Source organism: Phascolarctos cinereus, unplaced genomic scaffold (assembly GCF_003287225.1).
Source record: "Phascolarctos cinereus isolate Bilbo 61053 unplaced genomic scaffold, phaCin_HiC Scaffold_4;HRSCAF=312, whole genome shotgun sequence".
In the NCBI taxonomy this organism is placed as follows: Eukaryota; Metazoa; Chordata; class Mammalia; order Diprotodontia; family Phascolarctidae; genus Phascolarctos; species Phascolarctos cinereus.
In genome coordinates this window covers 46,044,542-46,056,738 of record NW_027555847.1, presented here as the reverse complement: position 1 = coordinate 46,056,738, position 12,197 = coordinate 46,044,542, and the positions used below count along the sequence as shown (strand labels likewise).

The window sequence follows — 12,197 nt, the reverse complement described above, 5'->3', positions numbered from 1 at the left end:
AGGTGACAAAGAAAGTGGCCATCCTGTTTCCTGTAAACGACTACAAATAGGCACAAGCTTGGGCTGCATATTTGTGGTCTTTTCACAACACTGATCAAACAAAATGGCTCCTACTCTGTCTAAAGACAAGAGCCTATGGAAAGCAAACAAGGTGAAATTTAGCCAATTGAAGCCTTGTTATAGGAAGAAATGTGTGATATTCTTACATACATATTTGTGTGTGTATTTCGTAGTAAGTGCCCACCCATCTTATATCATTTCTTCAGCAGAGTAGGGCATGTTTGAATACTTTTGTCACTGAGAAAGTAGAAATATGTTTGTTTCAGGCCAAAGGTTATTATGGTAGATGAGAGATAAACTGTTATTTACTAGACATCAAGAACTGGGATATGGCAGAACAACTTTTCAGCATATATTTGCTGAAGGAAAGTTATTGTTTTCCCAAGGAATGTTGTAAAGGGTGGTTATTTTAAGATCCTGGAAAATAGGCCACCAGAACACATTTAAGCACTGGATTACAGAATGCAGTTTTAAAGGTGAGAAATGAGGTTAAGATGTAAGAAAGAATTATTTTTTCCCTTTTTCTCATCCTCCTCCAACTTTGTTCCTTCACTTTTAATTCTATACTGGCAAATATAATCCTGTAGCCATTTTTAAGCTCATGAGACACACATTTGGAGCTGGAACATTGGGGGATATCTAGTCCAACCCCTTCATTTTACATATTAGGAAATGGGGACCCACATGAGGTTAAGTGACTTGACTAGGGTCTCATAGAGTAACAGAACCCAGGTACTCTCTGCTCATATACACTGCTCTTGATTGTAAACTAAAATTGAACATGGAAGTTTGGGAAGACTCTGAATTATCAATGAATCGTTTCCTCCCTTGACTTTTAAAAGATTGCTCTTGGAAGATTCCTAAGCCAGTGGAAGTTAACTCAATTTATGACAAAAATCTTCCAGCAATAGAGATCTCTATTTTCCATTGGAAATTCATTCCAGCATCTTAGAGTTCATTCTAAGTCCAATAAAAAATGAGACTGTTAGCTACCTTCTGAACTTGATGTGACATTCACTGCTTCCATGCAGGTAAGCAGGGTAGCTTTTATGCTTCATCCATCTATCTATCTATCTATCTATCTATCTATCTATCTATCTATCTATCTATCTATCTATCATGTATCTATGAGTTTGTATGTATATATATATGTATATATATACACACATGCATATACACACACTTCCTATTCATGTTTTGCATTATACTTATATGTACACATGATATATTCTGTCAGTAGTCTAGAAGTTCAAGTGCAGGGACTCTCATTTTTTGTCTTTGTATTCCAAGTTCTGAACAGGTCATTATTGTTCAGTTGTGTCTGATTCTTTATGACCCCATTTGGAGTTTTCCTGGCAAAGATACTGGAGTAGTTTGCCATTTCTTTCTTCAGCTCATTTTACAGATAAAGAAGCCAAGGCAAATAGGGTTAAGTGACTTGCCCAGAATCACACAGCTAGTAAGTGTCTGAGGCTAGATTTGAACTCAGGACTATGAGTCTTCCTGAATCCTCTATCCACTGCGCCACCTAGCTATTCACTGAGCACATAGAATGTGCTTAAGAAATGTCTACTGAATTGGCTTGAATTTTGTACCGTTAGTCTGTGTTTATTTTGTAGCCCAACTCTTTTTAAAGAGGGACCATGAGAATCTCAGGGAAATCTGTTCCTTTGCATGCTATACTTTTGGGGCTTCCCTCCACAAATGAATAAACCACATCATACTAATCCTCTTCAATGTCAAATACCAGCCTACTTACAAACTGCAGGTCAATACATCCCAATGCTACCTAATCAATTCATGAGTGCCTCTAATGGGAAATTCACAATCATTTGGCCAGATTTCATGACCAATTTTGTATCCGTCTCGGGAAAAGAATTATATTAAGCTTGGCTCTGGATGTCCTCCACAATTTCTCCCCTCAGAGACATGATGCTATTTTGGTCTTTTTTTTTTTATTATTAAATGGTTTTATGTAGTATAGAACAGGAAGAAGTAGAGGGGGAAATTGAAGGTCAGAATTAAAATTCATATGGATGCAAGATATACTTTTGATCTGGATCTTACAGATTATCATCCCACAAGGTCTCTGAAGAGAGGTGGCGAAAGGGACTGCAAAACTTGGATAGAGAAAATATCAAAGCAAAATGGAATAAACTCCACAGCAATGTCCACATAGAAAATGACTATATTCCAGAGCAAAAAGATCATTCCGATGCTTTTGTGCAAGGGTATAACGACATATACTCCATATATATGCATGTATAGAAAAATGGCACCAAGTAAAGATGAAGAGGCCTGATTCCTGAGCACTGGCCTGACTGGACCCATATATACAGGGATGGTCCAGCCCCCATAATAAGATGGCTTCAACTATGGGATTCTGAAAGTTCTTATTCATGCAGGGCAGGCTAGCTGGGCTGAATTTAGAATGAGGGTTTTTCATTTGATCCAGCTGCTTTGTACGGAAACAGACATAGCTGTGTAAGAGAATTGAATTTGGGAGTACCATAAAATCATGATGACTTTAAAGATGTAGGGGACTTGAAAAAAAACAATATTTTTAGCATTGTAGAGACAAGAAAAAGTGGGGAGGAGTAGGATTTTACAATAGGGAAAAGCAAAAAACCTGTGCAGGTCCCTGCTTTTGCAGAAAGCAGAAGTCATAGTGGAGTGGTAGTAGAAGGGATATCTCTGCTCTCTCTGTTTTTCTCACCCTTAACAGAGGCTGGAATAGAGCTTAGAGGAAGAAGAATGAACACTGGCTCACATGAGGCCCTTTCTTTGAACAGGAATAGATGAAGAGAATGTAGATAAAAAGAAGGAAGGGAAAGATGCGTAGACAGCATGGCCTTCACTGATTGGGAAGATATCCTATGGGAGACTCAAAAAGTCTTTCTGAAATATCAGATGGTATAGGAAAGAGGTCATTTGGTGAGTGTGGTATCCACCTTTATAGAACTGTTCTCTTTCTTCTAGTTAGCCCCTTTTGAGCCCCCCAAAATGAGGCAAAGAAAGCATGGGCATTTGTACCTCAAAAGCTGCTATGTCCCCTTTTAAAGAAGGGTTGGCATTGAAGTTCTCCAGTAAAAGTTTTATTCCAATTTCAGAAACAATAGCAAAGTAATGAAAATGGCCTGGAAGGTTATTACAGAATAGACATTAATAATATTGTTATTAATAATACTTCTAATTAATAAAAAGGAGGTAGTGTGGCATAAAATGTAGAGGGCCAGCCTTGGAGTCAGCAGGGTATGGGTTCAAGTCTTCCTTTTGACACATATTAGCTACCTGAACATCACCACATCACAACCTTTTAGTGACCCCATATAAAAGGTACGTTACATATGAGTTGCCAGTCATCACTGGTGGAAGACATTTTCACATGGAGATTTTGCTACACAGAGAAAATTATTACAGCTCTAGATCCCACAATAATAACAACAACTCAGACTTTTACAGTGCATTATGGTTGACAAGGCACATTCCCTACCATGACTCTATGTTGTAGTTGGTGTAGACATTATTCCCATTTTATAGGTGAGGAAGCTTAGGCTCAAGGACAACTTAGTTGACTACAATCACAGATCAAATAAGAGTTGGAAGTGGTTCTAGAATGCATTGTCTCCTAATTAAATCTAGTGCTCATTCCACTACCAATAGAATCCTTCCTGTGGTATTTCTAAGAAACAAACAAACAAACAAAAAACAAAGGAAAAATTAACTTACATTTTGCTCTGCTTGATAAATCACTCATATGATCAGGCATTTCTACCAATTAGCCAATCCAATTAAAAAAAATAATCAGCATCTGAATACTCCATTTGCTTTGATATTCAGACCACTAGTATGATTTGATATAATATGCTACTAATCAAATGGGCAAACATAGGAACATCTGTTCTAAGAAACTGCTCCAAAAATATCTTTATAAAAGCAGGTTGACTGTACAGTTGATGCCCTGAGGGCAGTAGAGAGAAAAAGAGGGAAAATTGAAATCAGGAGGTGAATTGTAATGATCATCACAATGGTTAAGGTGCCTTAACCTTCATTATCCACCAATAACAGGTATGATGAGTAATTTTTCTAGATGTCTAACTTATCAAGTTGCATTAGGTCCTTCAGAGGAATATTACATTGGGAAAACACACACACACACACACACACACACACACACACATACACACACTTTCACATCTTACTATCTGTCACCTAGGAGAAAGCTTTGACATTATTTTGCTCATGGAATAAAATAAGATGTTAGCTGTTTCTACACTGGCCTGACAGTGTATTATTTTGCAAAAGCGCTCAATGATGTACATGACTTTTGACACAGGCGTTGTATATACACAGCCTCTGGGAGCCTCTAGAATCTCTACACATACATTTTTTGTTAATAGCAGCAATTTTAAATGATCACTAATCATTTAGTTTGTTTTCATGATTAATTCAATAGGTAATTTAAAGTGTCTATTGTATGCCAGACCCTGGGCTAGGCATAAATTGCCCATGTGGGCTTGCTGAGGTCATATTCTTCTGTGGGAAACAACTTGCTTGTCCACTGATAAGCAAATGAAAAATATATATGAAATAACTGGGGAAAATTGAGGGTGTGAAGAATCACTTGAAACTGGGGTGGTGGTGGTGGTGTTCATGAAAGGCTTCCTTTAGGAGTTAACAATGAGCTAAGCCTTGAGGGGTGTTAGGGATTCTCTACAAAGGTGAGAAAAGAACATTCCTTGTAATAAGTAGGAAATGTATAGCTAGTTTATATTGCTTAAAATTTATCCGATAACCAAAATAGTATCATCAATGAAAGGCAACCTTGTATTCTAGAAGCTGAGAATCAAGACTTCTGAACAGTATACTGAAGGTTTCCTGAGCAGTTGAGAAAAGGACATCTGTTGCTTCATAGACAGCCGATACAATGGAAAGGATGGCAGTTAGGAGACTTGGGTTCTCATCTCAGCTCTGCCATTGAGTAGCTCCAATGACCTCAAAGAAGTTGCTTTACCCCACTGGGCCTCAGTTTCCTCATCAGGAAAATGGGAGGGTTGGATTGGCTGCTGTTTCAGGTCCATTTTAGCCATAACATTGCATGACTGGCCAATATGTGAATGGTGACCTTGGTCAGTAAAGAGTAATACAAGGGTAACTTGACTTACCAAGAAAGGAGATGGGATGCCAGAGAGCTTGTCCATCTAAAGTTGCTTCCCCAAACTACTCCATCACTTTGCTCTGATGTAACCACCCTAAGTGAGACTGTTGGAGACATTACAAAATTATCACCATCCTGTTATCTTCTGAATCATAGATCTAGAGATCGAAGACACTTCAGAGGTCATCTCCTGTAAATGTTCCCATCTTCACCCCATTGCCCTTTTCTACAGATGAAGATGCTAAGGCCTAAAGAAATGAAGTGATTTGTCCAGTCACACAGCAGTTAGGATTTGCACTCAGACCCACTGATTTTAATCCCAGAACTCTCCACTGCACCCTAACTTCTTGCTGATCTATTCTCACTTATATTATGCCTTTGCCTTCATCTCTGTCATAGGAACAGTTCCAGGAAAAGACCACTTAGGTGTCATGTTTTATATCTTTTCTTATTCCCTTTCCTTACTGCCTTTGCACCCACATAATTTCTAGCAAAATAATGTCATTCCTTCCAGGTGTCATTTTGGAACATCTCCAGCTTATCTCATGGACTTCACCATCAGGTTCCCCTTTCCCTCTCTCTGCTCTTCAGGCACCTGTTTCTCCTCTGTCCCATTCCACAATCTCATCATTCTTTGGGCAAGAGATTTTGTTCTGCAGTGGCAGCCACCTGGGAGAGCTTTCTGTATTATCAATTCTCATTTTCACATGTGTCCTCTTTCCTGTTGAGGTCTCTCTGCCCCTGGTATTGGTCTTGGGGTTGGGCACTCATTGGGTCGCTGTTTTTTCCTATTTTAATTTGTTGGCACCATGCGCCCACTGTAATCCTGTAGAGTACCATTCTGCTGACTATTCTCAGGTAGGAGTATAGTTTAAAAAAAAAATGCCATCAGTGGAAAATGGTGTTGCTAGATCTCTGTGGGAAACGTATTTGATTTAGCACAGATTTAGGCCTCAGTCTGAATCACAGAGGTGTAACCATATATACCAACATGTTACATTGGAAAACACATACGAAGGTATGTGGGCACATTTATGTGGTTCTATGTTTTATAATTTGAAAGACAACTAGCTTCTTATCTATTAGCAAAATTATAGGGAAAAAGACCACAAAAACAAAAACCCTTCTGAAAAACTCAGTTTGCAATAAAAAAAAAACATCAGAAAGGGAATGTATAGCTTTTGATAGATTTTGCTTCTAGGGATATAATATTTAAAATGTTTAAATTAATATTTAAAATTTGGATATACATAGGATTCAATGACATGCCCTTTCTATATAGTAGAATGTAAGTTTCTTCGGGATAAGGACTATTTCATTTTTGTCTCTGAATGCCCCAGATTCTGGCACACAGTAGGTACTCAATAAATGCTGCTGAATTATTGAATTTTATGCAACATGGAATATTTTTCATTTGATTCTTAATAGGATTATTTAAAATGGAGAATTCTTTTAATTAAACCCACCTCATTAAAAAGAGATTTCTTCCCTAAAGGACAAACAAATTTTTTGGATTTCACTATAAACAAACTAATATTTTGTAGCTAAATTTTTGTTGATACGAAAAAAACACTGACATTTACTGGATAGAGTGGTGGTCTGGAGTCAGCAATATGTGTTCAATTCTTGTGACCCTGTGTAGGCCATTTATCTTCTAAATCCCTCAAGAGGCTGTCATGGTACATGGGGGTGTCATGGTACAGTGGAAAGAAAATAGGCTTAGAAGTCAGCAGACCCAAGTTCAAATCCTGCATCTAACCCTTATGATTTGGTATAACCTTGGGCAAATAACCTCATGTGCAAGTCATTTCATTTCCTTTGGCCTCAGGGGCCTATAAAATGAAGCAATTGGACTTGATGGCTTTTAGAGTACCTGCTAGCTCTGAAACTCTGGCCTTTCTTTACAGAATATTTTCCTCTATCTTAACTTACAAGCCTGATTGATTTGGTGGCAGAAATTATTTAAACAAAGATAAAGCTTCATGGAGCCTGAGCATCAGCATCTTTGAGGAGGTTCCAAGGAATTTGCAATTTTGTATTTTCTCCTCAGCAGAATGGTAGCCATCCCTAGGCTGTGGTGAGGTGGAAAGAGGGAGGGAAGGAAAAAAAAGAAATTTACATGATAATTTTTTTGTTTCTTTGAAAGGAATAGCAAGTTGTGCATAGCAGATTTGCAGTTCACTGTAAAATAATCTATTTTATTGTACCATGTTATGGAAATACTTGTCTTATTCCGTACATTAAAAATAATAATAAAAAAAGAATGTAATCCCCTTGAGGGCAGGCACAGCTTTGTATCTGTTTTTGTATCCTTAGAACACAGTCACTACTTGAATGTGGTAGTTATTTAATAAAGGAGTCAGAGGACCAGGTTCAAATCCTGCCTTTGATGCCTACTCCCTGTGTGATCCTGGGCAAATCCCGAAACCTTCTTGGGCCCCAAATTCCTCCTCTATAAAAATAGAGCATTGGACCAGATATCCTTTGAGATCCCTTCCAACTCTAGAACCATGTTCCAATGAATCAAAGTAGTATTTGTTGAACTGAATTGCCCTATCTCTATTAGTAGCTAGTAATAATAGCTAATAAACCTGTAAAGTTTGCAAAGCACTGTGTGTGTGTGATCTCATATGATCCTCCCAACAACCCTGTGAGGTAGGTGTTATTATTATTATTCCTGGGGGGGGTGTCACAAAGCTAGTAAGTCTTTGAGGTTTTGAGGATCTGAACTGGGGTCACTCTGAATCCAAGTCCATTAGTTCTCTATCCATCATGTCAAAGTCATAATCTGTTCTTTGCAATCATGGTGGTGGGTAGGGGGAGTAAGTTTCCCAACAGAGGAAATCACAACTTCTTGGCCTATTCACAAAAAGCATCTTCCATGCAACTCACAATAGTTATAAAGGACCCATTATTGCAACTGTTCTAAAAAAATCAGAACAAAACTAATTTATTATAGTTCTGTCTTCATTATACACCACACGTTGGTGGATTAAACACAACAAAATTCTGGTCTTTTTAAAAGTGTCTACTAAATATAATAAAAAGAATAAGATAACAATTAATATGTAGTTTGTTACATTAAAAAATTGATATACATATTTCTATTGCCTGTTAGCTTGACCTAAGCCTCTTAAACTATTACAAAAAAAGAGAGGGAAAAAAAGGCATTGTTCAAAGTCAAAACATTCAAAGTTCAGTTGATACAACATTACAGTACAGTCAACTAACAGCATTCGACAAAGATAGCAAGTCTAGTCTTGGCTTCTTGGGTGAAGAGTCTATAGACCAGACTTCTACAAATGATTCAATACAGCTTCAAAACTGTATGTTAGCTTTTTTGCAGGACACTGTACTCTCTACTGATGGCTTCAGAAGAAGGGGGGGTCATGCTATTGGTCAAATCACAGGGGAACCCCAACCTGTCTTGAATAATTTTATTGAGCATTGTAGTTAGAACAGCATTATTAAGTTTAGCACAACAACTAAAACAAAATAAAATAATCATAATATAATAATAATAATAATAAAATCAAACACAAACTGGAAGCTTGGAGAAGCTGCCACCTGTGTCAAACCATGGCGATACGCTATACTAAAAAATTTGGAAATATCCACCCGTCCTCACCACTCTGCCACAAACTAGCAAAGTCAAAAAATACAAAAGTCTTCAAACTTTGTTACTTTTGCAGAATAAAGCAAAAACGTCTTTGTGCTCCTTACTACCAGAAGCAAAATATCCACTGAGTTACCACATGTAATAGCTTCTGGACGTATCAACTTGAGTTGGCTTGGTTTCTGCAGAGCCATCTTTGTCTTTTTCACTGTCACCATCCCAAAGGTTAATTAGTGGAGGATACAGCTCGTTCAGGGGAATTGAAGAGGTTTTTTGCATATATTTTTTTAATGAATGGTGGTAATTTTTCCTCTTAAACCTTTTGGCTACATAAACTGCAATGGAAGCCAGGCTAATCACTGCAAACATCGACCCCATGACTGCTGCCAGGGCAGTGCTAGTTTCCTGATCCGAAATGTCAAGTGCAAATGCAGCATTCTTTGTGGTGACGTTAACACAAGACTTTTGAGTCTGTTGATGGATGTTGGACACTGTGAGACACACTTCATAATCAGTGGATGGCTGAAGGTGTGTTAAGTTGTATTCGTGAACATCAACAGGGACTCTGGCAGTGTACGTGATATGGGGGTTATCGATTTTCATTGTGGCAGATGACCATTTTAAGTTTGAAGTCATGACATTGGAATTAACCTTCCAGGAGACCAAGATGGAATGAGATTCTGTTTGTTTGACATAGATTTTCAGCACCTGAGTACCATCCAAAAGGGTTCCGTTGACCCTTATTGTAGCTACTCGTGTATCTGCCCCTTCTACATTTTGGGCAACACAAGTATATCTCCCTGAGTCTTCTATCTGTATACTAGTGATTTCCAAAGTGCCTTCATTGCTCAGCTTATACTTGTCTGAAAGAGTTTCCACTGTTATTTTATTTCCAAGTGGTGTTACCCAGTAAATTTCAGGCTCAGGTTCTGCCATGGCTCGACAATCTAGGAATACTGTCATGCCAATGTCCATGTTCAAATGATTTGGAAATGTGTCATGAGAAATCATAGGGAGGCACTGTTCACTTGAGTCCTGAATTAAAACTTCCTTTACCTGCTGCCCCCTATATTCAGGTGGCATGGCACAAAACATGGACAGGGGCTCCATGAATCGAATATTGGTTTTGTTGGAGTTAACCCAGTGGATGACACAGTCACACCTCAGAGGATTGCTGTGAATGCTGATCTCACGCAGGTTAGGAAGAGATTCCACTGTCTTTTGGTAAACAGCATTCAAGGCATTGTTATTGAGCATCAAGCTTTCAAGAGCAGGGACATTGCGAAAAGCTAAGCGATGAATGTAAGACAGCTTAGGATTATTGGTGGCTTCGAGTTTTGTGAGCTCAGGCAGATTGTCCAGTGAATAGCGATCCACTGATACCAGTTCCCCCATATTGTTGATGCCAAGTTCTTTCAACCTCAGCATATTTCTAAAGTCCCCTTCTTGGATTTTGTGAATCGGGTTTTTGTTGAGGTCTAGAAATTTCAAGTTTGGAACTTTCTGAAGTGCAAGCTGAGGGACAGTGACCAATTTATTGTCATAAAAAGAAAGACTTTCAAGGCTGTCCAGGCCTACTAAGGCATTTCCAGGAATGTCAGTGAGATACATTCCTGCCAAAACCAAGCTGCGTAGATTTGAAAGGGGCTTAAAATTCATATCTAAGATGCCAATCACTGGATTTTCCCCAATCATCAGGATTTCTAGGTTAGGTGTCGAATCAAACCAGCGACTGTCAATCACTTTCAATTTGTTGGAATTGAGGTGGAGCCTCAGAAGATTCTTCAGCCCTGAAAAGGCATTAGCAGAAATGCTGCTGATCTGGTTATGGTTTATGTAGAGTTCTTGCAGGTTGCTGAGGTCCTGCAGACAGTAATCAGTCATCTCTGTGATCTGATTTTCCTCCAGATGGAGGGTAGTAAGCTGGGTGAGATTGGCCAGTCCCACTTCCCGTATACTTGTGAAGTTGTTCTGTGAAAAATCCAACTCTGTCAAGTTGAAAAGCTGCTGGAGCTCATCAGAGGTCTTGGCAATGTTGTTGCTCTGTAAGAGGAGAACTTGCGTGTCACCTGAAAGGTTGCTGGGAATTCTTGTTAAGCGGAGGTCATTGCAGTCCACTGTCGTGGCCTCTCTGTATGTGGATTGTGGAGTGAACCACGGTCTGATTTCACACACACAAAGTTGTGGACATTCATTACTCTGGATGGAAGACTCAGTTAATGAATTCATCAGCAATTCCAGCACCAAATGGCAAGCTACTAAGGCAAAGCGAATCCTAGCCATGCTGGTTTGGTAGGAAGTTCACGCCTCCACTTTCTTCCAATTTAACAAAGTCCAAACACTAGTAAGAGATATCCAGGATGGCAAGCACAAAACGTAAACATTCAAGCAAAGTTTCAGTTGTGATGCGTGACTATCCAGAGTCTGAAGGATGATTTTCTGAGTTTTCACAGGGCAGGAAGTGATTGGGAGTCTTTTAACAGCACCTCTCAATTCCAGGCCTGGGCACAAAGGTCCACAGCGTGAATTGGTTCAGCCAAATCAAAGTCTGGAGACGTGCCTGAAAAGCAGATTAGGACACATGTTATGTTCCTTCCATGTGCTTTCTATGTTACAGTCTTCTCTTCATTTACTAAAAAGGCATAATCATTCTCAAATCTAATAATGGAATATTCCAACTCTATTTAAAGAAGCTAAACAAGATTGGAAATTGTAGGGCGCTCCACTAATGCACACCCCATTTTACTGTCTCCAAACTATTTTGAGATGTACTTTACTTCATCATAGAAATTAGAACTCTTGGTACTATTTCTGGGTGAATTCACTTAAAAACCCCCAACAACAACAACACAGTCAGCAGAAAGGTTTGGAAAAGCATGAAACTATCATTTCTTTAAAGGACTGATGACCTCAGAAACTAAGAATTCAAAACAATTTTTCTAAGTGCCAAAAGAATTCAAATCTCATTTTCAATAAAAAAAAAATCCCTAAACTTTGGAATAAATTTTTGTTCATAGCCCTTGTTCATAGCATTTTTCATGTCTTCTGCAAAAACATTTGCTAATTATCATGCTTATATTTTCTTTTTTCACATTCATTTTTAAAATTTTGAGTTCCAAATTCTTTCCTTCACTATAGCTCCTCCCCCACTTGCTAAGAAGGCAGGTAATATCATATGCATTATACATGTGAAATCATGAAAAACATTTCTATATTATATACTTATATTTTCAATTCACTCATTTGTATACATGTTGTTTACTCCTAGGAGAAGTATGGTCCTTGAGGGCAAGAACTTGGCTGTGGCATCCCCAGTGTCTTCCATGGGGGCTGGCACATAGGAGGCACATAAGAAATGCTTAC

General features: G+C 38.5%; 1 protein-coding gene across 1 annotated transcript in view; it reads right to left on the bottom strand.

Annotated features, from left to right (window-relative positions):
- Nucleotides 1-4,759: 4,759 nt before the first annotated feature.
- The window catches only part of LRRN1 (leucine rich repeat neuronal 1), a 50,139-nt gene continuing 42,701 nt past the window's right edge, over nucleotides 4,760-12,197 (bottom strand). Inside the window, exon 2 of the mRNA XM_020968447.2 lies at nucleotides 4,760-11,394. Within this exon, the coding sequence (XP_020824106.2) occupies nucleotides 8,967-11,117 (2,151 nt within the window). The 5' untranslated portion in view covers nucleotides 11,118-11,394 and the 3' untranslated portion in view covers nucleotides 4,760-8,966. The remainder of the gene's footprint in view (nucleotides 11,395-12,197) is intronic.